The following is a 24839-nucleotide window of genomic DNA, read 5'->3' as shown; positions in this document are numbered from 1 at the left end:
GAGTGAACTTTTAGTAATTGTCATGAGAACGCCATGCCCTCATGTACGTTCTTTCTCATTTCAAAGCGTTCATCTGGACTTGAGGTTTTTCTCTGTGTATGTAAGTAGATACTTAAGGGTTTGAAAATTGAAGGTGTTTATATTACTTATTTGTTTAGTTGAAGACTTTAACTCAGTCATTTTGAAGAGTGGAATCCGAGTTTCTGAAAAATTGGTATGAATTTTAAATTATTTTCTGTCCATAGTCACGCACAGACTCTTCTTTCTTCTTCCACTTGACACCAACCAATTTCCTTCTCTCTCATTATTAATTTCATCTCCATTCCTTTTCTTTACTTTTCACCCCATTTCCTTTTTTTATGTTCTTTTGTTGTTGTTGTTTTGTGGGGTTTTTTGGCTGCCTTAGTCTTCGTTGCTGCGCGCGGGCTTTCTCTAGTAGTGTCGAATGGGGGCTCCTCTTCCTTGCGGTGCGCGGGCTTCTCATTGTGGTGGCTTCTCTTGTTGCGGAGCACGGGCTCTAGGCACGTGGGCTTCAGTAGTTGTGGCATGCAGGCTCAGCAGTTGTGGCTCGCGGTCTCTAGAGCGCAGGCTCAGCAGTTGTGGCTCGCGGTCTCTAGAGCGCAGGCTCAGTAGTTGTGGCACACGGGCTTAGTTGCTTCACAGCATGTGGGATCTTCCCAGGCCAGGGCTCAAACCCTTGTCCCCTGCATTGGCAGGGGGATTCTTAACCACTGTGCCACCAGGGAAGTCCCACCCCATTTCCATTTTAATCTCATGAAATCTGCTTTGTGTTCACAAATCTACTGGATGTGCTGCTACCATCATTGACTTATTCTCGTTTAAATGTCTTCTCTTGGTCTACGTATTCCACTTCTCTCTCTTCCTTTTGATGCTTTAGAGTATCTTTTTTGCTAACTCTTCTCCTTTTCTGTACCTCTTCCTTTTCTTATATAAGCCTTTACACTTAGCTATCTCTTTATTTCTGCACACAGTATAACCTTTGAAAAGTTGATGATTTGGTTGGATCTTATAGTTTTCTTTTAACTTCTGTGCTGATGGCTTCAAAATCTACAGCTCCTGATTATCCAATGGAGAGCCAGACCCATATTTCCAGATAAATGGAGTAGTGTCATGGGTCCTTTTGAGAATTTGGTAGAAGTAGTGAACTACTGTCCTCTTCCATCCAGTCCCCCCACCCCACCCAACCTAACCCTTCAGATATGTGCATGTGATTTTGCACATGTGTGCCCTTACATGGTCCAGAGGATTACAGACCCCCTTAATTCCAACAGTGGATCCTCAATGAGAATTCCTATTTTAGAGCTCATCCATTTGGGTATCCTACCGATGCCTCAGTTTAAACCCTTATGATTTCATTTTTAATGTACATTCCTTCTTCTCTCTAATATTTCTCCCAAAATTTCAGCTTAGAAAGTCTATAATTATCTTCATTCACAATATCTATTCAAGTACATTTTGTTATTTCTTTCTCTAAAAGCCTGTTGGATTTACTGTCCTGACATTCTCATTACTAATAGCTTTCTCCAGTATTTATTTGCTTGTATACTGCTATAGTTTTCTGACTTGCTAGTTTTTCTGTCTTTAAGCTAGATCCCTTTCACTTATTCCTACTTTATTACTGCTAGATTCTTTTTTCTTAAACTTTTTTGCACAGTGCAGGAGGGTCTAAAAGGGGGGGAGGGTGATCTGCTGCACACTTGTGCCCTCCTCTTATATTAATCATGAGACTTAATCACTTTTAACCATTTCTACTTTTAGTACTTTTGATGAGTTCTTCTATAGTAATATATAATGTGTTTATACTTCTGTTTCTTGATTAGTCACATTACAGATAGTACTTATTGACTCTACACTATGAAAAAATGAATTCTTCACTTCTCCTGCCAATCATGAGTAGTTATTGTTTTTAGTTCTTCTAATAACCTTAGTATCTCTTAACTCTTCACTCTGTAAGAGGAATGCAGTAGTTCTGTGCATCTCCCTATCCCCTTTCTTCCATTCTACCACCTAGTTTTGATAGACACGTCATTTTTTTAATTTTATTTTTTTGTTTTTTTATTTCCATGGTTTATACATTTTCAGTCTTTCTATTACTGCCATTAAATCGTTGTCTTTATGTTAGTAGGTGATCTTTTTTCCCCCTTCCTAGAATCCTTTTAAACTTCCTTACTAACCATGGTAGTCTGAGTTTTCACAAAGATGTGATTTGTTTTTGGTTTTGGGGTCCCTCCCCGATTTATTAAGCTCAGTACTTAATGGACTGTTTCCATTTGAAGACTTATCCACAACTCCTAGATTTTTTAAAATTTTATTTCTTTAGCCATTTCCTTCTCTGTTTTGTTCTCTTTTGGGGGAGCTCCTACTGATCAAATGCTGGGCCTCCTGGGTTATTTCCTTATGATGCTTATCTTTTCTCATTTTCTGCCTCTGTTTCTGTGTTCTGTATTCTTGATGATATTTTTAACCATACGTTCTAGACCAGCGTTACCTCGTAGAAATATAAGCTACATAGTTAATTAAAATTTTTCTAGTAGCCATACTAGCAAAAGTAAAAAGAAACAGGTGAAATTAATTTTAATAACATAAAATACGTTGTTAAATAAAATATTTATTATTTATAACCCATTATAACGGAAATATTATCATTTCAAAAAGAAATCAGTATAGAAATTAAGGTATTTTACATTCTGTTTGTCGTACTGAGTCTTCCAAGTTCAGTATGTGTTTCTTACACTTACAGCACGTTTCTGTTCAGGCTGCCCACAGTATGAGTGCTCGAGAGCCACATGTGGCTCATGACCACCTAACTGGACAGCACAGTAGTTGATCTCCTATAATTTAATTTTATTCTCCAAGAGCCTTTTGCGGGGCAGAGGCGGGGGGAGTGATTATTCCTTTTTCAAAACAGCCTGTCCTAAATTCATGATTGTATCTTAAGTCCCTCTTGTTTCTCATCCTTTGTTTGAATGATCTCCTTCCTATAGAGTAGTATTGTTTGCCTTATTGGTTTTACCCAAATATCTGGTAATCTTTAGTGGTCTCTTTATTTCTAAAAAAAGAATCAGTCTGAATGATGTCAGTACTTGGCTTGGGTTTCCTGTTCCATTATGAGGTTTGGGTGTCTATGGACAGCATTCTTCCCTGACCGAGGGCTGCCAAGGGGGTCTGTGCAAGTGGCCAAGCAGGCAGACTGACAGGCTCTCCTTTGGGGTACAAGAGGGGGGAGCCAACAGGCCTCAGCCCCACGAAGCTGAGCCACCTCTAGTTCCACCAGACACGCTAGCTCATCTGAGGCAGCTTCTTCACTTGGTTTAGAGGACAGTCTTCTGTGATAAATGCCATTCCATCCATTGAGCTGAGGTTGGGGAACAGAGGGATGACTGGAGCATTTTCTTCAGACAGTGTGTGTGTTTATTAATCAGCTTGATTTCGGTTGTACTGCCCATTCCCATTCTTTCTACCTGCTGATCTCAAGTTAGGTCTTTCCCAGATTCTTCTCGCGTCTGCTTCAGCCATTCTGAGTCTGTGTTCGGGACCCTGGATGCCTCCACTCTTCAGTCCAGTTACGTTCGAGGCTTAGTGCTTTGTTCTGAGTGCTTACAGTATATCAGGGTGGTGGGTGGCGGACAGAAAGCCTCAACCTAATCAGAGAATAGAGTGAACATGACACAGTGTAGCAGAAGATGGTAAGTGCTATGGGAGGAAAATAGAGCCAAGTGAAGGGAGTATATGCTGCAGAGGGCCAAGGGGAAATGGTTACAACTTTAAATAGGTTGGTCAGAGTAGATCTTATGGAAATGAAAGGAAGGAGTTAGCCGAGTGGATGTCTGGGTGAGTGCATTACAGCAGGGGGAGCAGTCTGTGCAGAGCCTTAAGGCAGGATTGTGCTCGTGTACAGGGAGGAACGAGGAGGCATGGAGGCTGGAGCAGAGAGAACAGGAGCAGAAAAGGAGAGTAGTGGAGGAGTCGTGTCATGCAGGACATTGCAGGCAATTATAAAGAATTTAGCTTTTGGGCTTCCCTGGTGGCGCAGTGGTTGAGAGTCCGCCTGCCGATGCAGGGGACACGGGTTCGTGCCCCGGTCCGGGAGGATCCCACATGCCGCAGAGCGGCTGGGCCCGTGAGCCATGGCTGCTGAGCCTGCGCGTCCGGAGCACCACAACGGGAGAGGCCACAACGGTGAGAGACCCGCGTACCGCAAAAAAAAAAAAAAAAAAAATTTAGCTTTTTTCTGAGAGAAATGAGGGCCCATTGGATGATTTTGATAGGAACGATCTGGCTTAACATTTTAACAGAATTAGTTTGCCTGCTTTGTTGAGACCAGGCTATAGAGAAACACAAATGAAAGCAGGTACAGGGTTGTGATAGCAGCCTAGCAAGAAAACTAGTTAAGAGGCTATTGTGGTAAACTAGGCAGGAAATAATGATGGCTTTCCCCAGGCAGTGGAAGCGGTGCGAAGGCAGATCCTTACATTTCCTGGTGGATTGTATGTGGGGTGTGAGAGAAGGGGAGGAGTTGTGGTTTTTAACGGGAGCTGTGGGAAGGATGGAATTACCATTAACTGAGACGACTGTGAGTGGCAGGTTTTGTGGGGAGAGGTCAGATGAATTTTGAAGATGTTAAGCCGAAATGCTCATTGGACATTCAAGTAGAGATGCTGACTGCTAGGCAGTTGGATGTACTAGTACATAGGAACTGGGAGAGAATTCTAGACATGTAACTCCTCCCTAACCCTTTTTGTCTTCCAGAAATTTGATGATACATTTGGTCTACTAAAGACCACTCAGCTCAATTGTCTACTTTGTAGTGGGTTTATTTATACACATTTTTATTTTTCTGGAATTCCAGTAGAATCTTGGAGTGGGGGAAGACAGTTTGACTGCTCAAATGTACCAACTTGAGTAAGAGGAGTCCAGGAGCTCATGTCACTTCCCGGCTCGCAGTACGGGTGGCCAGCTCACCTCGCATCCAGTTTAATTCTTTGGCCTGACACTTCAGAGCCCACCCCACGATCTCTTTCCTCCCTTATGACTGTCTGTACACCATACTCGGGTTCTCCCTCTGTGCTTCTCTGTAGCATTTACCTCTCTGTCCTGCCCTTCTCGTCCTTTCTGTCTTGTCCTTTTCTGTAGACTGTTTTCCAGGTATATTAATGGTTTTCGTTTCTGAACTCCTGTAACTTAACCACATGCTTTCTTATTGTTTGTTGTTTGCTTTACATATGAGTCTTGTCTCCACAGTGAACATTGTAGGCTACTTGAGAGTAGGGACCTGAATAAAGTTTTGAATAAGAAGCCAAGAAGTTCAGTGGTACTGAATTCATTTATATGTAGGTGTTGGGGCATAACAGGCAGACAGTATGAGTTCATAAGGTTGTTGGGACCATTAAATAAGATAATACGCACTCTTTTCATGCTGCCTGGGCTTTTCTGTCTGTGCTGTTTGGGAGACGGTGGGAGCCGTTCCTGAGGAGATGCTCTTTGAGCTGTGCCTTGAAGGGGAAGTGAACTAGGAGTTTCCAATCATAGAATGGAAAAGCATTCTAGGCGGAAAGAGTCTATGTGTAAGAGCCAAGGGAGTGCACACCACCTGTGTGACGTGAGTACTACCCCTCTTCCTCCGCTCCAGGACTGATGGTGCTATTAAATTAATACGTAAAGGGCCTTTATGCCATGCTAAGACATTGCTTTTTAATATTCTTTCCCTGTTTGTCATATAATAAGAAGGCATCTTGCTTTGTAAAACTTCAGTATTTTCAAGTTATAAGAAAAGTATATGCCATTTTCTTTTGACCTAAATGCCAAACAATCTGTTTTTGCTTATGGTTGAAAGATACTTGGGAAAAGGTACTACAAAACCTAAAAATATCTGCTAAATTTTATATACACAGTGCTGGTCTTCACTTTATCTCAGCCAGCAGCTGTGCATGGCTGGATCTCATTTTGTAGATTAAAAAACACAGTGGCAGAGGGATGTACAGCACACTCTAGTGAGACGTTTGGTTCCCAACAGAAATTATATTTTCAAAATTTATTTTGGGTAGTTATTTACATAAAAATAAATTTTCTTGTGCTTGATTTTATTTTCAGAGGCATGATAAAATACCCTTGGGACAACTTTTATTTCATAAGTTGAAAAAAGTAACTTTATCCTGTTACTTTGGCTATTTAACTGGATCTTTATACGCCGTTACTGGAAAATGTAGTAGAAGAGAATATTAGTTTGCATCATAACATTCACCTGCAATTTTAGTAGTTATATTTTCAGTATCAAGTTCATATTATAATAACGTTACATTTCTGTTACTACTCTTAGGTAAGCTGTTAGTGGGTATCAGTAATTGATTTTTGAAGACTGGTAAATGATTCGTATTTGGTGAGCTAATAATAATGGATGGGTTAGGAGGAAAATGATGTGAGTAGTGTGCTCCTTGGGTGTATGTGTGTATGTGTATGTGTGGTGTGCATAGCAAACTTGATAGGGTTTTTGCTCAGAACCATAAATTATAAATGGATTATTTTAATGAATAGCTAAAAATTCTTATTCTTCAAGTTATTTTTCTTGGCTTCTGACTGTTACAAAAAGGAAATGAATTGCTTAAAGAAAAGTTTAACGACATATTTAGAATCTGGTTTTGTTTGGGACCGTCCATTGCACTTTGAGGAACAGCAGTTGCGCTTTAGGGACATCAGTTGTACAATGTAAAGACAAGAAATGGCCGTCTCCTTTCTGGTTTCTAAAATTTTATTGATGAGTGGTGTTACGGATTGAATAGCGTCTCCCAAGAAAGATACTTGAAGAAGTCCTGGGACTTCCCTGGTGGTCCACTGGTTAAGACTCCACACTCCCAATGCAGGGGGCATGGGTTTGATCCCTTGTCGGAGAACTAAGGTTCCCACACGCCTCATGGCACAGCCAAAGGAAAAAAAAAGAAAAGAAAGATATATTCTAATCTCCACTACCTCAAAATGTAACCTTTTGGAAATAGAGTTGTTAGTTAAGATGAGGTCATACTGGAGTGAGATGGACCCCTTTATCCAACACGACTGATGTCCTTATAAGAAGAGGAGAAAGTTACCGAAGCAAGATGGCCGTGTGAAGACACAGAGACACAGAGAGAACACCATGTAAAGATGGAGGCAGAGGTTATGGTGATGCTTCTACAAGCCAAGGAATTCCAAGAATTACCAGCCTTCCTGCGAAGGAAGAGCAAGGCATGGAACAGATTCTTCCTTAGAGCCTAACTTAGAGGGAACCAACACTGCCAACACCTTGACTTCAGATTTGTCACCTCCCATACTGAGAGAATAAATTTCCGTTGTTTTAAGCCACCTAGTGTATGGTTCTTTATTATGGCGACCACAAAAACTAATACAGGAGGTAACTAGCTTAGTAGACCAGCGAAAGCTAAAGTAAGCCAGGACAGAGAAGAGAAGGGTTGAGTTGCTGTGGTGCCTCTCAGTGGCAAGGCGTTTCATCATGCTACACGTAGGAGGGTTAGGTAAGTCTTTATAAGGAGGGTTTAGCTACCCAGATTTTCCCCACAACACCCAAACGGGAGAATAGAGATTTATTATCTTCTAGAGATGCTCTAGACCAGTGCTGTTCAATGGAAATGTAATGCAAACTACATGTCATTTTAAAGTCTTCTAGTGACCACATTTTTGAAAGTTTTAAAGAAACCAGTGAGATTAATTTTATTAGTATATTTAACCCTATACATCTAAAATATTGTTTCAATAGGTAATTGATAAAAATTTTTGAGGTGTTTTTGCACTCTTTTTTTTCATACTAGGTATGAAAAATCTGGTATGTGTTCCAAAATCTGGTATGTGTTTTTATATTAAAAGCATATCCCAATTCAAACTAGGAGCATTTGAAGTGCTCAATTTGCAAACATACAGCTAATAGCTACCGTTTTGGACAGCATCGCAGTGTAGGCTAGGAGTTGGCAAACTATAGCTCGCTGGCCAAGTCCAGCCCTGTAGGCTGTTTTTGCATAGCTGAGAGCTAAGGAGGGCTTGTACATTTTTGCAGAGTTGTTTTTTTAAAAAGGAAGAAAAAAGAATATGGACAGAGATACTCTCTGGCCCTTTTCAGCAGGTTGGCTGGCTCCTGGTAAAGCCTGAGGTATAGGAGGCACAGCTGTGAAAGTGTGGGTGAGAGGCCATACTGAAGAGAGATGAGTGAAAGTCAGCCAACTTGGTCTCTTTCCTTTGCTCAGCTCCCAGTCATTGGCAGCCAGACCTGTAGAACTCAGGTAAGGAACTTGAAGAGTCCTCCTCCGGAAACTTGGCTCGGCCAAGAGAAAAGACAAAGATATTGACACCCAAGGTCCCTCCCATTGAAGCTCACTTATTTAAGGGCTTCTGATCAGCTTTAGTACCACTTATGAACATGAATGGACAGCCAAGGATCATCATACCTTTAAGGACAACTTTTATAACATGAAGACAGATCAAAACAAACAAAAAATTGAAATTGGAGGAAACACGTAATAACAGGGAACAGAAGAAAACCTAAAAAATGATATAATAGCTTCAGAGAACTAAGAATATATTTTATTCATAAAGCAAATGTTTGTAGTTATTTAAAAAGAATCAGAGTGTAAGAAAATGTACTTAGAATTTTTTTTAAAAGCATTAATTTTAATACTAGGAGGTTTGAGAAATAAGGTTGAGGAAACTGCCCTGAAAATAGCTGTAAAAGATAGATAGTACCTGAGGAAAAAAATAAAAGAAGATCAGATTAGGAGGTCCAACATCACATCTAAATATGAGGAATTTTAGGGGGACAAAACAAAAATGTGAGGAAATGGAATCTGCAAATAAATAAGAAAATTTCCTGGAACTCAGTGACTTGATTGTGGTCAGGGGTGCCGACTTTTTCTGAAAAGGGCCAGACGGTAAAGGTCTTAGACTTTGTGGGCCACGAGGTCTCTGTGACATTTGTTCAGCTCTTCCTTTGTAGCTTTGCCATAGACAATGCGGAAATGATGGGTGTGGCCAGATTTGGGCCATGGACTGTAGTGTGCCAGGTCCCCTGGTCCAGACTGAAAAGATTCACCAAGTGTCCAGCCCAGTAAGTAGGAAAACATAAAAAGATCTACCACCAAGGCATATCACTGGGATTTTAGAATATTAGAAGATTTTAAAAGTGATTCCTGAGAAGTTACTTCCAATCTAAAATTTCCTCCTCCGCACAGTTTCCTAGGAAGCTACTGGAAGATGTATTCTATTAAAATGAGAGAGTAAACCAAGAATGATGATACCATGGGAGGAGCCAGGAAACAAGGAATCCAGTGTAGGAAAGAGATAAGGGAATTCCCGGCTTGACTAAGGCGAAAGCAAAACCTAGGGACCCAGCAGGTCTGAAAGTTATACAAGGGGAATAATAATCCCAGCACCGAAGCGTTGAAAGTGTATAGCCCTACAGTTAACCTTCAGAGGCAGGATGGACCAAAAGTTTCTGGGGGGAAAGAAAAACAATAAGCAAACAAAAAATAGATCACCTGATATACTTGACCCTATTGAGAGGGTTTACAGTTCTGATGGAGAGTTAGGGGTCGGTATAGAGAAAAAGAATCAAATGTAAAAGGTAGCCATTTGTAACACCAGGGTTGAGAAAGGGATTGTTCTGGAAAGTAAATATTGTCAGCCATGAGTAAGTTAGATGGATGCGGATGTATCCAAAGTACTGTCATGATTTTATTGGGAGAATGAAGAAGGAAAGATTTTAGGGTGTTAGAGGGTGTAGGAATTAAGTCATTTGTGTAGTATGAAGTCAGTAGATAACTTCTGAATCTGAAAGACTAAGAAGTATTAGTTCTAAACAGATGAATGTATTTAGTTAGAAACGTGAGATAAGTATCAAAGTGTTGAAAGTAGTTGCTTCTGGGGAAAGAAATCAGAAGTGGTAAGGGTTGAGAAGAGGATTAGTGTTTTGTTATAAACTTTGTAACACTCTTTGACCTTTTAAACTATGTATGTATTTTACAAGTTTAAATTTTAATGAGGATAAAATTGAGTTGATAAAACAAATGTTTACTTTAAGTGTTAAATCTCATTAGTCCAATACTTTTACTATAGTAATACAATGATGGTGTAGTTTAGTTTTCTATTCATATGTTGTGTAGCATTTGTTAATATCAGTTTTTGGTTCTTACTCATATTTATTTGGCTTCCTTGGCTGACTGTGATGAAAAAACATATTCTAAGAAACATGAGTCAGTCCTGTGTCAGTCTCAACATGGAACTTAATGTAGTTAATATCTATAAATAGTTTGCAAATCACCACTATTGCCTGAAAGTTATAAAAGGGGAATAATAACCCCAGCACCGAAGCAGGGAGTTGGAACAATGAGAATGTACAGCCCTCCGATTAGCCTTCAGAGGCAGGATGGACCAAGAGTTGACCGCCTTCTCTTGTAAGTATTGTCTCTTGTCTCAGGAGCTTTGTACTATTAAAACTTAATTATCTTGTTTAGTTTTATCCATTTTTCGTTTGTTTACTGATAGAGAAGTGAAATGCCCACATTTTATTTATGCAGTTTTATTTTCTGACAGATGTCGGTAGCATTAGTGTTACTAAGTGTTATCATCCTGGAACATTTTTCCTAATCTGCCCTCCTACTTCGTTATGTCAAATGTAAATCACTCTTCATTTACCTAACACTATTTTTTTGTTATACGTAAGGCTGAATGAAATGTGTTTCAAATTTTTGTTATACAGGTTTTGCTTGCTTTAAGCAAAGTAAGCCTTTGAGTTAAGATAAACTAAATATGTGTTCAAATATATAAAAAAGCTATTAATCTCATTGTTGGCTGGTGCTTCGTGCATCTCTTTGCATTTGGGGGATAGCTCTTTTGGGTGAGAAATTCAATAGGTATTTTGGTGGTGGGAAGAATTTTTCCTGATATTTTTTAAATGCTCTTGGTTGCTATGATATTAGTCATTTGCACTATATTGTTTTCTGAAAAAAATATGTTTTCTCAGAAGGTTTCAAATTATTGTAAGATGCATATCCTAACTTAAAAGAAAAATTAGTCTTCCAGAATTTTTCCATAATTCAGAATTAGGGCCCTTGTACTTTGAAAAAATCTTCAGATGAAAACAGTCATTTGTAGACAGAACTCTAGTCATGTGCATTTCCAGTATGTGAGTTGGCAGTGGTGTTCTAAGAAAAGCAGAATTTATACATTTGGAAACTGTCCCCCTAAAAAGATATACAGATGTTTTGCTTTAGAAGTCAAAACATGAAAGTCAGAAGATTTATATATACCATCCAATTTAGGTGGAATTCTTCATTCCACTAAAGATTTGTAAGCCTGAGATTTTCTGTTTGACACACAACTTTGGGAAATATGTTTAGATGTGCTTCTTTTTAGTAAACAGGCTAAAAATTAGATAGAGGCTTTGAACAGTTTCCTTTCTTGCATCTTTCTTACTTTCAAATCAAGAAAATACACAGTCATCAGACTCTCCTACAGCTGTATGAACTGCCTACTTCAATCATCTATCGATGAACTTGGGAGATCTCTCTGGCACTGTGCTCTTTCCCTACATCAGTAGATACTCTTTTATTTATAGACTGAAAACCCAGAATATTATGGCGTGTGGAACAATCTTTTAAGTCAGGACACCCTAATTGTAAATGCCGTTATTTAATAATTCTTTCAGATTCACTTTACTCGTACCTGGCCTTCTACTTGTGCTTTAAGCTTACTTTTTGTGTTAAAAGCAATATATGGTCTAGAGAAGCAGCCATTAACTTGGGGGTAAAAAAACGAAGAACTTACAGTACTGTGTGGTTCAGCTGTGAACGATGTTTACATTATCATATTAATAATGTAAACTCTGAATATTGATTTAACCAGAAATCAGTATTCTCCCATGACTATATTGGGAAAAGCCTGTGTGTGGTGAGGGAGTTATAAGAGATATCTTAAAAGCCAGTAGACATGTATAAAGTTAAAATAATCAAAAGAATTGACATATCTAAAGAAACGCCAAAAGAATTGATAGTAATTATCTCCGATATGTTGGAAACTGGGGTGGGAGGGTTGGAACAATGAGCTGCTAATTTTTTTCTTACAAACTTATAAACTATGTGCTTGTATTATTTTGATAAAATAAAATGAAAGAGGTGGCACAGGAATGTAACAGGACCTAATAAATTGGATTTTTAAATCATAGATCTTGGTGCAGCTACATTAAAAGTTAAATACTTTCCCTTAGCTTCTGTTTTCAAATATATTCTAATTAGAATAATATGGGTATATCTTTTGTCTTCTGGACCCGAGAGATTGCTTAGAGTATTATCACATTTCACGTGCTCTTATTTTTTGATGCATGTTGTGTATTTCAAATGTAATATAAGCCCTAGCTGAGTTTATTCATTAGATGCAGGTTATTCAATAATAATAACTTCGTCTAGTTTATTATTAAAAACATTCTTCTGAATATACCTAATTTCTTGCCCTCATCCCTACAGTGATATTGTTATCCCTCAGAAACTTTTGACCCCTAATTTGTCAAATGGTATAATGAAGTCAGTACTGTACCGTAAAAATCAGATTTTATTATTTAGTTGTCAGTATTTTAAGCAACTGTTGGGTTGGCCAAAAAGTTCATTTGGGTTTTTCGGTGACATCTTACAGAAAAACCCGAGCGAACTTTGTGGCCAGCCCATAATCAGCACTACCATAGGTGTCTTCTGTTTTCCTCTTGCACTGATGAAGTACGATGATCTGACCAGAGAGAAGCTTTGTGTTGTTGTCCCAGGAGTGGGACTGGGCTTCTCCTTTGTTTTATAGTCAGTTCAGAAACCATGAAGGGGAGGGATTTCTGGAAAGGTCTTACTGGCTTTTTGGTAGTGTTGGGAGGAGCAAAGGGCAGCACGCGCATTCTGTCATGAAGCTCAGCCTCCAGTCAGAATCCCGCCAGTTTATTAGCCAGTCCAGGGAAAGTCTAAGTTTGAAACCTCCAAATAAATATTACTATAGCTCACATTTATTGAGTTCCTATGCTTCAGGTACTTAGTAAAGAGCTGTCATGGTATTATCTCATTTAATCTTCCCCACAATGCTGTGAAATACTTTATGCGTAAGATGAGTGTAACTTTTTTTAAATCTTAGGGCGAGTTAATTTTTTTTTAATTAATTTATTTATTGGCTGCATTGGGTCTTCGTTGCTGTGCGTGGGCTTTCTCTAGTTGCATTGAGCGGGGGCTACTCTTCTTTGCGGTGCACTGGCCTCTCATTGCAGTGGCTTCTCTGGTTGTGGAGCACAGGCTCTAGGCGTGCGCGCCTCAGCAGTTGTGGCACGCGGGCTCTAAAGTACAGGCTCAGTAGTTGTGGCACACAGGCTTAGTTGCTCCGTGGCATGTGGGATCTTCCCGGACCAGGGCTCGAACCCGTGTCCCCTGCATTGGCAGGTGGATTCTTAACCACTGCGCCACCAGGGAAGTCCCCAGGACAAGTTAATTTTTATAGCAAGATAATTGCTTAAGTCCAGGTGGATACTTGGAGACATTTTCATGCTCTGTTACGTTATATATGAAAGGTAAAAAGCAAACTGTTATAGAGCCACATCCAGGAGGCTTCTGCAGGTTTGTAACATAATCACAAGGAGATTTTTGTAGTCATCATTTGAAGTCCTAGGGTTGAAGAAGATTTTTAAATCTGAGTAAATACTGAGACATTCTATACTTTCTTAGATAAGAAGATAAAAAGATGTGAATGTTTTTCTAGCTGACCTTCAAATTTAATGAAACGTTAATAGAATTGAGAGCATAGGTCTTGGCAGAAAGGGTAAATTTAACAAAGTGATACTAAAATTTACCTAGAAAGAGTTAAATATCTGAGAATCACCTAGAAAAACTCAAAAAGAAGAGTAATAAGGATGGCTTCACCCTACTAAATATTAAAGTATACATCAGATATCAAAGCATCAAGATACTGGTGCCACGCCAGACAAATAGATCTATGCTCCAAAACATTCTGGAACTTCAGTAACAGTCAACACATGTAAAGGTGGCATCTTAAATTAAGTCTATAAACTATTCGATAAAAGGTGCTGTGATGTAGGTCACTACTTCACACGTCAAGCCCAAGATGAGTTTCATATGAACTAAGGATTTTATTGTAAAAAATAAAAGTATGAAAAGAAAGTGTTAATAATTATATAATCTTGCTGTGGGACAGGACTGCCTAAGAAGGATATCAAAAGCAGATCACATAAAGGAATAATATTACTAGATTTTCTAGGTAAAATTAAAAGCCATATTACAAAACAAAACTTTAAAAATCAAAGACATAAAAAAACGTAATAAAAATTAATGCATATGACTAACATGTGACAAAGGGTTATTATCTTTAATATAGAAAAGAACTCTTTCAAATGAATATGGAATATTAACTATCCCAAGAGAAAACTGGTCAAAGAACATGTGCACTTAATACTAACACAAAAATCAGTAAACAGATTGCAAAGTACTTAACCTCAGAAGTAATCAAATAAATGAAAATTGTTATATGATATCAGTCATATTAGCAAAGATTAAAAGCAATGATGGTGTTCAGTATTAGTGAGGGGAAAGGAAAGTGGGCATTCTCATATACTGTTGGGCTTCTGTTCCTGAAGACAGTTTGGAACCGTGTGTCAGAAATGTTGATATTTGTATCTTTTCATTTAGCAAATCTGTGCCTCTGGGGATGATCCTTAAGAAGCAGGTAGAAAACGGTTCAAAGATACATGAAGATAAATGTTTATTGTAGTATCAGTAATAGTATTAGGCAAACTTACATAGTACCATAGGAGACTGCTTAAACTATGGACACCTAAACAATGGAATACTACTCAGTTATGAAAAGTGAAGGTGCAAAACTGTACTTAGTGCCTTAGAATACCTTTTACAATATATTAAGTGGGAGAGAAGAAAACAGATTTCAGAGTGGTAGGGACATATTCTAATTTATTTTGTTTTTAAGGTTTATATGCATATTTTTACATGTGGAAAAGTCTGGAAGTATGAACGCCAAAATGTTAATTATACTGACCTCTGGATATGAGACTTAATATGATTTAAAGTTTATTTCTTCTTAGGTCTGTTTTTCTTTTCCATTCACCAAACATTTATTGAGCTAGTGCTGTGACTAGCCATTGCATTTTCTAAAATGATAAAATATAATTTAAACAGTAAAAATTTGATGTTTTAGGGAGGTAGTTACCATTTAGAGATATTTCCATTAAGTGATTGAAATAATGTCTTGGTCATTAAAGTGGTATGTTCAGTTATTCATTTATTTGCAGCACTTTATTCATGAAAAGTACAGAATAAAATGAGACATTAGTGTAATGTGCTGAAGCAGCCCAAAATGATCCTAATAAGAGAAATTATTTTCATTCATATGAAACATAAGCCATCTCTATCTAACGTAGTCTTTCTTCACGTGGAGAGATGTTGATTGCATGGTCTACACTGCTTTGTATTTAAATCAGAACTAAGGTTCTCATAGGTTCATTGTGAAAAGAATGGGTTTTTAATGGTGAGTAGCCACAGTTGCATATTTTTCATTTCTTAATTTCAGGCAACTACAAGAACAGCAACGACAAAAGGAGCTGGAGCGGGAAAGGCTGGAGAGAGAAAGAATGGAAAGGGAGAGATTGGAGCGGGAGAGGTTAGAAAGGGAAAGGCTGGAGAGGGAGCGACTAGAACAGGAGCAGCTGGAGAGAGAGAGACAAGAAAGGGAACGTCAGGATCGCCTGGAACGGGAGAGACAAGAGCGGGAGAGGCTGGAGAGGCTGGACCGGGAAAGGCAAGAACGAGAGCGGCAAGAGCAGCTAGAAAGGGAGCAGCTGGAATGGGAGCGAGAGCGAAGAATGGCAAATGCCGGTAAGAAGTTGACCGATTGTTCCGTGTTCCTGATGTCTGAGCTTGGATGGCCGTGGCATTTTGTGTATTCGTGTATTAGAAAGAATAGTTCACATTTGAGGTGCTTGGGATTAAGCAATACGATTTGAAATTAGAACAAATATGTGGCTATTGCTGCTTTAACATTTTCTTTTTTTATTTCTATTGCTTTTATTGCTTGGAGACTTAAAGAAAGCTCCAGGAAATTTTTATTCTGGCATTCTAATTCTTCGAACTCCCTATAAATTGGCTATAAAGTGTAAGTGTGTTTTTATGGGAAATTTTTATATTAGATGAACTTGGAATATATTTCCCTTCTGAGAGTGCTTAAATTGTCTTGAATACCGTAGCATTCCAGAAATTTGTTTGATTGTATTCTGAAGTTTTTGAAGGAGGAATTAAAAACAGTAGGTTAAAAAGTATCCTCTCTAGAACTGACTAGTAATTTAAATATATGCAAGTATTGTGAAAAATTAGTAAAAATTACTAAATCTGATGGAATTTTATTGAAAGACATAAGGGTTAAGATATGACTGAAAATTTGAGGTATTTTGACATTCATTAAAATTAACATTTATTATAGGATTTAAGAATTATTATTTTATTCCATATGGCCTATATCTAAAGTTTCAACGTGGGTCGATTAAATACTGGTTGATTGGTTTCTTGTTTGAGTTCATTCATTTGCTTTTGATTGCCTAATTGTTTTCTGGAGTTATAGCCAGCAAAACAAAACTTTTCCACAAATAAACATTGAATTTGGGGGTTTCTAGCCCTTTATGATAAACTTTTTGCTAGTTTCTCTTTTTATTATTTAAAAAAAAACAACTAAGCTTACTCTTCTTTGTGGTCTTATTCATGTAATGTTAATGTCCTTTTAGTGGACGAAATAATGAAATTAAGACTACGATATTTTTCTTGTAAAGAATAAGCTAATCAGTTTAATTTGTCAGTCAACTTGTTAGAGTAAAAGAAAACTTGTCCTCTTTTGGATCTTAGAATGTATTTATAAGTTAAGACATTTTGGAGTGAAATTAGTTATTTGCCCATGTGCTTATTCTCTGGTACTAACTGTAGTCTACATTTGTACATTTTGTCTGAATGCTGGTTTTGTGGCTTTACTAGCTCCCTTTTTCTCTCTCCTTTTTTATCCTGTCTTTCGCCGCTGCTTTCCACCTCTGTCCAGCTCCATCCTCCGACAGCTCCCTGTATCATGCTCCACTTCCTGAGTATGCCAGTTGCCAGCCTCCTTCAGCACCTCCTCCATCATATGCTAAAGTCATCTCAGCTCCAGTGTCAGAGGCCACTCCTGATTACGCTGTAGTGACTGCTTTGCCACCCACTTCCACACCCCCTACACCACCACTTCGACACCCCGCGACACGTTTTGCAACATCTCTAGGTTCAGCCTTCCACCCTGTTCTTCCCCATTATGCTACAGCTCCTCGTCCTCTGAACAAAAACTCTCGACCTTCTTCTCCTGTGAACACACCCTCTCCTCAACCTCCAGCTACGAAGCCCTGTGCCTGGTCTACTTCCAGTTTCTCGCCCCTCCCTCCGTCTCCTCCAGTAATGATTAGCAGCCCCCCAGGCAGAGCTACTGGTCCAAGCCCTGTCCTCCCCGGTTGTGTTTCTTCTCCTGTGCCCCAGAGGCCTCCATCACCAGCGGCCCCCAGCGGGCTGCTCGACTCTGTCACGTGTCCAGTGTCTCCACCGCCTACCTCAGGGCCAGCTGCGCTGCCACCGCCTTCCCTCGCACCACTTTCACACTGTGGATCTCAAGCCTCTCCTCCTCCCAGCACCCCTGTTGCCTCAACTCCCTCATCCAAGCCTAGTGTTCTCCCTTCTCCCTCTGCAGCTGCCCCTGCCTCTGTGGAGACTCCTCTAACCTCTGTGCTGGGAGACTCCTCTGCTTCTGAGCCAGGCTTGCAGGCAGCCTCTCAGCCGGCCGAGACTCCAGCCCAGCAGGGTAAGGCTTCCGTTATTGCGACTAACAGCTAATCACTTGGAAATGTTACACATCCACAGCTTTAATTGCCTAGAAGAATGGGGAGGATGGTTTTTGAAAAAGGCGAAGGTGGGTTCTTTTCTGTTGGATTAATTGCATTTGGAGGATCAGTATGAGGGATTTCCATATTGAACTAGATTTGGATATCTTCTGCAGTGTCATAGTCAGAAGTGTCATTCAGTATTTAAGGGCTTCTGTATGTTTCTTTTCATTTTCACTAGGAAAACATTCCTTGATACATTAATCCACACAATAAATATATTGATATAATCAAACTTGCCTTCCTTTAATTTCTGGGAAACATAGAGATTATATTTAGTGCCCAGCTGTAGTCGTTAGATCTGTCATCCAGGAGTCTCCTCTGGGACAGTTCTGATCTTGGACCCTATTTCGTTTTGGCCTGTCCTGTACGTATTGGGCTTCTCATATCAGACTTCCATGGATGGGTGCCACCCTAAGCCCTGGGGAGCAGCCCAACTTTGCACAAAGGGTGGAGAGGATGGCAGGCTTGATATGTGCCCCAAAGGGTTCCATGGTCCAAAATTCCAAGAAGTAGCAGGCTGAAGGGTTAGTTGGGAGAGGATAGCATCCTCTACAGTTATCCCCCCACTCCCCATGCCTGAACTTTGCTGTCACAGTGACAGGGGAGGGGGGATGTAATCTAAGTATGGATTATTTGTAAGCAGAGAAGGACCTTGTTCTATAAGTAAGTAAGAAGATACTTAACCCGCTCCCTTTTAAAGTAGGATTTAGGGAGGATTACAGGAAGGAATATGACAACAAATTTGTACTTACAAAGGAACGGTGTTCTAGTCTGGATTTGAAACATTTATTTAAAAAAGAAATCTTAGTTCTTAAGGGCTCGTTATTGCTGTGTGTATATTTTTCATGTTGACTTACTGAATTTGCTTAAAGGTTGAGTCACAGCTCTAGTAGGTGCAGTTCCGTATCATTGTGAAAGTGATTCTGGAACAAGAGAGACACAGTTAGCCTGACAGCGTCCAAAGGCCCACCTCCTGTATCCTCAGAGCTCTGGTGACCCCTCATGCAGCCCATCACTATATTCTTCCAGCAATTTATGATTCCAGCTTGTGTAACTGTTCAAAGTTAGCAGTTTCAAAAAACTTACCACCCAGTTTGCAAATACCATTTTATTTGTCCTAAAATACCCCTTTAAGCCTTAAGGAAGGGGGAGGACCTACAGGGTCAGTCTCCTGGTTCCTGTTCTTGTCCACTCCTTTGTGATTTTACAAGATCTGGACATTTCTCTCTTAACCCCTGTCTTCTGTACTTCAAATTCTATGTCTCCTCATTATTTCTGATAGTTGTTTTGAGGTTTTACTTTGTTCTAGTAGATTCCTTTACTTCAACGATTCTCAATTCTCTTTATACATTGCTTTTAAATGTGGAATATTTTTGAGATATTGAAGCCTGGGACCCACCCTTCTTTCATGTTCTCGATTCAGTCACTTTGGAAAGCAAGTAACTATATGCTTTCACTGTTGTAGAATTTATTGTCTCAACTCTTAAGGTTTACCCAGATTATTTTGGTCGGTTATTTTGAACAGCAGCACTAACTGTGCCATCCTATACATTCATTTGTCTTTTCAGGGATGCTGCCTCTGTCCCACATTTTATAAGCATTTATTTTACTTACCAAATGCCCGTGAGCAAAGAAAAACAAAAAAACTAATTTAGATGATCTGTTGCAAAGTTCTATTAATAAAGCTCTAACAGTAAAGGGAGTAGTTATACACTTTGGCCGTAATTGTTAGTATGTTTTTAATACTGATTTGGACTTTAAGTATTATGATAAATTGAACTCATTAATTTGTACTGAATGTTCAAGTTAATTTAGCATGTCATTCTACATGCTTTTCCTCCTAAGATAGTGTCACTTAGCTTGTTGTTGATGGTCTTAACATTTCTTTCTCTCAGGCATTGTCTTGGGACCACCTGCACCTCCACCCCCTCCTCCACTCCCGCCAGGTCCTGCCCAGGCATCAGCCGGACTTCCTCCTCCCCCAGGACCCCCTCCACCCCCTCCACTTCCGTCCTCAGGGCCCCCGCCTCCGCCTCCTCCGCCGCCTCTTCCTAATCAAGTACCCCCTCCTCCCCCCCCACCTCCTGCTCCTCCCCTCCCTGCATCTGGATTTTTTTCGGGATCCATGTCTGAAGACAATCGCCCTTTAACTGGACTTGCAGCTGCAATTGCTGGAGCAAAACTTCGAAAAGTGTCACGGGTAAATGCATCTCCTAATTAATTGTATTTTTTACATCATGTCTTATTCTGTCTCAGTATCTAAAACATCGAATTTATTGTATTCTGATTTTATGAACCCTATGTTATTAACTTCATCGACTAAAAAACATGTGAAATAACTTAAACTTAATTAAAGTTGCAAGAATCATAGTTTCTGTAACATTCACCACTTAACATTTTACCACATTTGCTTTATTATTCTTTGTGTATGTTTCCTTCTGTATAAACAGACACACACACTCTCTTTTTGTCTGAATTGAGAATAAATCAGAGACACCTTGCCCCATTTCCCTAAATACTTACCTCTGTATTTTGTAAGAACAAGGATATTCACCTACATGACCACAGCATGATTATCAAAATCAGGAAATTCAATTGATACAAATCTATGCAAGTTTCATCTATTGTCCAATAGTGTCTTTTATGGCACTTCTTTTTCTACTCCATCACCTGTTATAGTTTGTTGTAATGTCTCTTTACTTTTAATCTGTAGTATTTCCTCAATCTCCTCTTTCATGATATTGACAATTTTGAGGACAACAATATAATTATTTTGTAGATCATCCTTCAGTTTGGTTTATCTGATATTTTCCTAAGATTTGATTCGAGTTATGCATTTTGGGGGGCAGGTTTTACATATTTTACTACCAACGTAACATGTCCTTTTCAATGTATTACACAAGGGGACGTGTGATAGCATTTTATCCCATTATTGGTGATGTTAGCTTTGATAAAACTTCACTGATACATAAAATTACTCCATTGGTCCTTAAAGTTTAAAAAACAATATCTAGGTGTTTTTATTGAAATGAATGCTGATACATCCTTCTGTTTTGAATGTAATATATTAATAAACGTAGGATTGTCCCACATAGGAGTTTATTATGTATGTATATTCTCATGAAGGTGGAGGATGCCTCTTTCCCAAGCGGAGGGAACATTGGTGTGAATTCGGCCTCGTCTAAAACAGATACGGGTCGTGGAAATGGACCCCTTCCATTAGGGGGCAGTGGTTTAATGGAAGAAATGAGTGCCCTGCTGGCCAGGAGGTGAGTGAGAAATTATATGGATGTGTCCAGAATTGAGAGGATTTTGTTACTTTTATTCTAAGTATAATTTAACTAGATGCAGTTCTTCCCTTTTGGCATAATTTTACACTAAGTTACCTGATGTTTTTTTTAAAAAATTGATTTACCTTCTTTCTAGGAGAAGAATTGCTGAAAAGGGATCAACAATAGAAACAGAACAGAAAGAGGACAAAAATGTAAGTTAATAAAAATAGTCTACTACATGGAGACTTCTCTGGCGGTCTAGTGGTTAAGACTTTGCGCTTCTACTGCAGGGCCGCGGGTTCGATCCCTGGTTAAGGAACTAAGATCCCACATGCTGCGTGGTGCAGGCAAAAAATAAATAAGTAAAAATAAAAATAGTCTAATACACCTGGAAATGTGAAATTCAGGTATAGCTCATTCAGGAAATTGTGTCAAAGATTAGTTTGAACTTAATTAATTTCAACTAACAGTTGTTTCTTTTTAACTCTTCAGATACTAAAAATAGTATTATTTATAAATTTTTAATGGCATTCTTACTTAGTAAAATGGGTTGAATGTGTGGAGTTGGGGGAAAAGCACTGAAATTCTCACCTTTAGAGTTTAATTCTGTACCCAAGCCTACCATTGAAGGAGTGAATGACCTTTTACTAGGTTTTTTAAATCTCTTAAAGTCTCAGTTTCCTTACATTTATAAATTTATTTATTTATTTTATTATTTATTTTTGGCTGCGTTGGGTCTTCGTTCCTGCGCGTGAGCTTTCTCTAGTTAGTTGCGGCGAGCGGGGGCTACTCTTCATTGCGGTGTGCAGGCTTCTCATTGTGGTGGCTTCCCTTGTTGCGGAGCACGGGCTCTAGGCGCATGGGCTTCAGTAGTTGCAGCTCGCGGGCTCTAGATCGCAGGCTCAGTAGTTGTGGCACACGGGCTTAGTTGCTCCGCGGCATGTGGGATCTTCCCCAGCCAGGGCTCGAATCTCTGTCCCCTGCATTAGCAGGCGGATTCTTAACCATTACATCACCAGGGAAGTCCAGTTTCCTTGCATTTAAAATGAAGGAATTAGACTAAATCACGGTTTTCAAATGTTTCCCCTAGAAGCCCTGTGGTTATTAGCTGTGCCCTGCTCTCTAGTACAGGAGGGCAGACTCTGCTTTATTTGTTTTATATATTAGTGTTTAACAGTATAATTGTTTTCCCTGCTGCATTTGGCCTTCTTTGATGCCATTCAAATCTCTCTCTCGTATCTGGCTTAATCACATTGGCGAGCACAGCTCTCAATGAGGATGCATGAGGAAAGGAGCCATGGGGAGCTGCAGGGGGTGGGAACAGGGGTGGAGGTGCTAGGATAAGAAAAAGGTCTAAACTAGTGTAGAAGGGAGAAAAGATTGATGAAGGGAAAAGTGGGAAATGGCAGAAAGTATGAAACACCAAATGTCTACAACAGGTTTCTAGAAGATGTGGTATTATTAATATGTATTTCTGTATATTTAGGAAGATTCAGAGCCTGTAAGTTCTAAGGCCTCTTCAACGAGTACACCTGGTAAGTTCGAGATATATTTTAATCTTTATGAACTTTCTGTAAGTATCAACACTCCTCAATTAAAAATTCCCCATTTCCCCATGTTTGGGTAAAGCGACTGCTTAGTTACTAAAACTTTCAAGTTCTTTGTTCACATTTGAGAGCACTGACTTTTTCCTCTACCTTTTGTGACCCCAGAAGCAGCTGTTAATTTCTTTCCGATATTGGGAGATCTATTAAAATCCAAAGGTTTTTTCTGATGACTCTTTCTCTGAAAATCATGATTTTTGCACATTCTGTGTATATTATTGTTAATGACTTGAAGTTATTCACTTAAACAAGGAAAAATATGTTATCCATATGAAAGGGAAATATTTTTAGTCATTGATTCTTAAAGGTAAGGATTATGTGAGCATGTAGCTAGCATTGAAGTCTATCTCAAAACATTCTCCCATTGAATCGTCATTTTAGCCATTCATTTGCGTAATATTGATAATCAAGGAAATAAAGCTTCTAATTTGTAAGGCTGAAAAAATTTTAAACAACAAGGATTTACTATATAGCACAGGGAACTATATTGTAATAATCTATAATGGAAAAGAATATATCTGTGTGTATATAGCCGAGTCACTGCTGTACACCTGAAACTAACACAATATTATAAATCAACTATATACTTCAATTAAAAAAATAATAGAAATAAATCTCCTTAAAACTTTTGGGAAATGTTCTTGAATTCAGTAAAATTTCTGACATTGAAAAGTCTTGGGCATAGAATATATTACTTAGAATATTAACAAAATACATTTCACTGGAGGTACTTAATGATGACTATATCCATATTTAGAATTTGAGATTGTTACAGTGTACATGTCATTTCTTCATATTTGACTAAAGGCTAAGCATTAGACTGTCGATTCATCTCCTTACCTAATTTGGAATGAAGTGACATAAGTAAATTTGATGAGTTTGATGAATTAATATTTAGAATGAGCCATAAGAATCCATTATAGGAAATTGTCTGTAACCATTCATTCTCATTATTGAATAGTGACTCTTCAGCGGTCTGATTGCTGTATTATAATTTATATTGTGACTGTGAATAAGTTTTCCTCTGAATAGGACTCAAATCAGTTTATGTTATCTTCATTAAAAATTCAAAGCCAAAATCAAAATGCATGCTGTTATTAAAACCATAAATGTTTTAGAATTCAACTATAATTTGGGGTCACAGAAACTTTTAGAATTTGAAAAGAGCTATGGACCCTCTCCCAGGGAGGGAAAAATCATATTTTTATACAAAATTTGTCACCATTGCAAAATATTCGTGAATTCCCTGAGAGTTATCTATGGACTCCAGTTAAGAACTCCTTATCTAATATATATCCCCTTATTTAAAATATGAAAACTGAAGCATGGATTTTGCGTGTGTTTTTGTGTGTATGTTTGCATATGTGTGCCATGTTTATAAAATTAAGGTTCATTCAGAAGGTCTGGAGGCTTCTTTTTTTTTCACTTGTTTCAGTCAAAAAAAAAATTTTTCCCCCTAATTGCCGCGTGTCAGACACTTGACAGGCCAAAAAGAAGCGAAAGATAAAGTCACCCTAAGCGCAAGAAATCCATGGTTCAGCTGGGATGATGAGATACACACAAGTGAAAAGTTCATCCTTTGCAACCACATGTTGAATTATTAAATAATGTGTCAAAGAGGGAGGAGATTGTATAGTTTGGAGTCACCTGGGTCGTCTTTGTAGGGAAAAAATGACATTTTACCCTGCCTTAAAGAGTATTTATTTACCTTAGCTGAAAGTAGAGGAAGGGGTGCTGTTTCAGGAAGTGGGTACGTCATGGGCAAAGATGGGAGTTGGAGCTGGAAGAGACTAGGAAATATCAGGTAGACTGGCCTGACTAGGATGGAGGGTTCTTTTTGAGGCGTATTGGGGGAGAAAGTTTGGAAAAGCAAGTTAGAAGTAAAATGTTCAAAGCTTTTTATGAGAAGATCAGGAGTTTAGACTTCATCCTGCAAAGAATTGAGTTGACAATCAACTGAAACTGTTCTGGGAACAT

General features: G+C 38.8%; 1 protein-coding gene across 9 annotated transcripts in view; it reads left to right on the top strand.

Moving 5' to 3' along the window:
- Positions 1-24839, top strand: part of ENAH (ENAH actin regulator) — a 155599-nt gene that overhangs the window by 115916 nt on the left and 14844 nt on the right. For 7 of the 9 annotated variants that reach the window (XR_003436142.1, XM_027122304.1, XM_027122303.1 and 4 more), the window contains 6 exons: positions 15613-15917; positions 17794-17904; positions 19882-20186; positions 21113-21255; positions 21413-21470; positions 22745-22793. Coding sequence is in view for 8 of the 9 variants with exons in the window: in XM_027122304.1 (XP_026978105.1) it covers positions 15613-15917; positions 17794-17904; positions 19882-20186; positions 21113-21255; positions 21413-21470; positions 22745-22793 (971 nt within the window). In the remaining variant the exon portion in view is untranslated. The remainder of the gene's footprint in view (positions 1-15612; positions 15918-17793; positions 17905-19881; positions 20187-21112; positions 21256-21412; positions 21471-22744; positions 22794-24839) is intronic. The other 2 variants (XM_027122305.1, XM_027122302.1) reach the window with 1 other exon arrangement.

Source organism: Aethalodelphis obliquidens, unplaced genomic scaffold (genome assembly GCF_003676395.1).
Source record: "Aethalodelphis obliquidens isolate GAN/ISIS:26980383/991018 unplaced genomic scaffold, ASM367639v1 scaffold24, whole genome shotgun sequence".
Lineage (NCBI taxonomy): Eukaryota > Metazoa > Chordata > Mammalia > Artiodactyla > Delphinidae > Aethalodelphis > Aethalodelphis obliquidens.
This window is presented reverse-complemented; position numbering and strand designations above follow the sequence as displayed.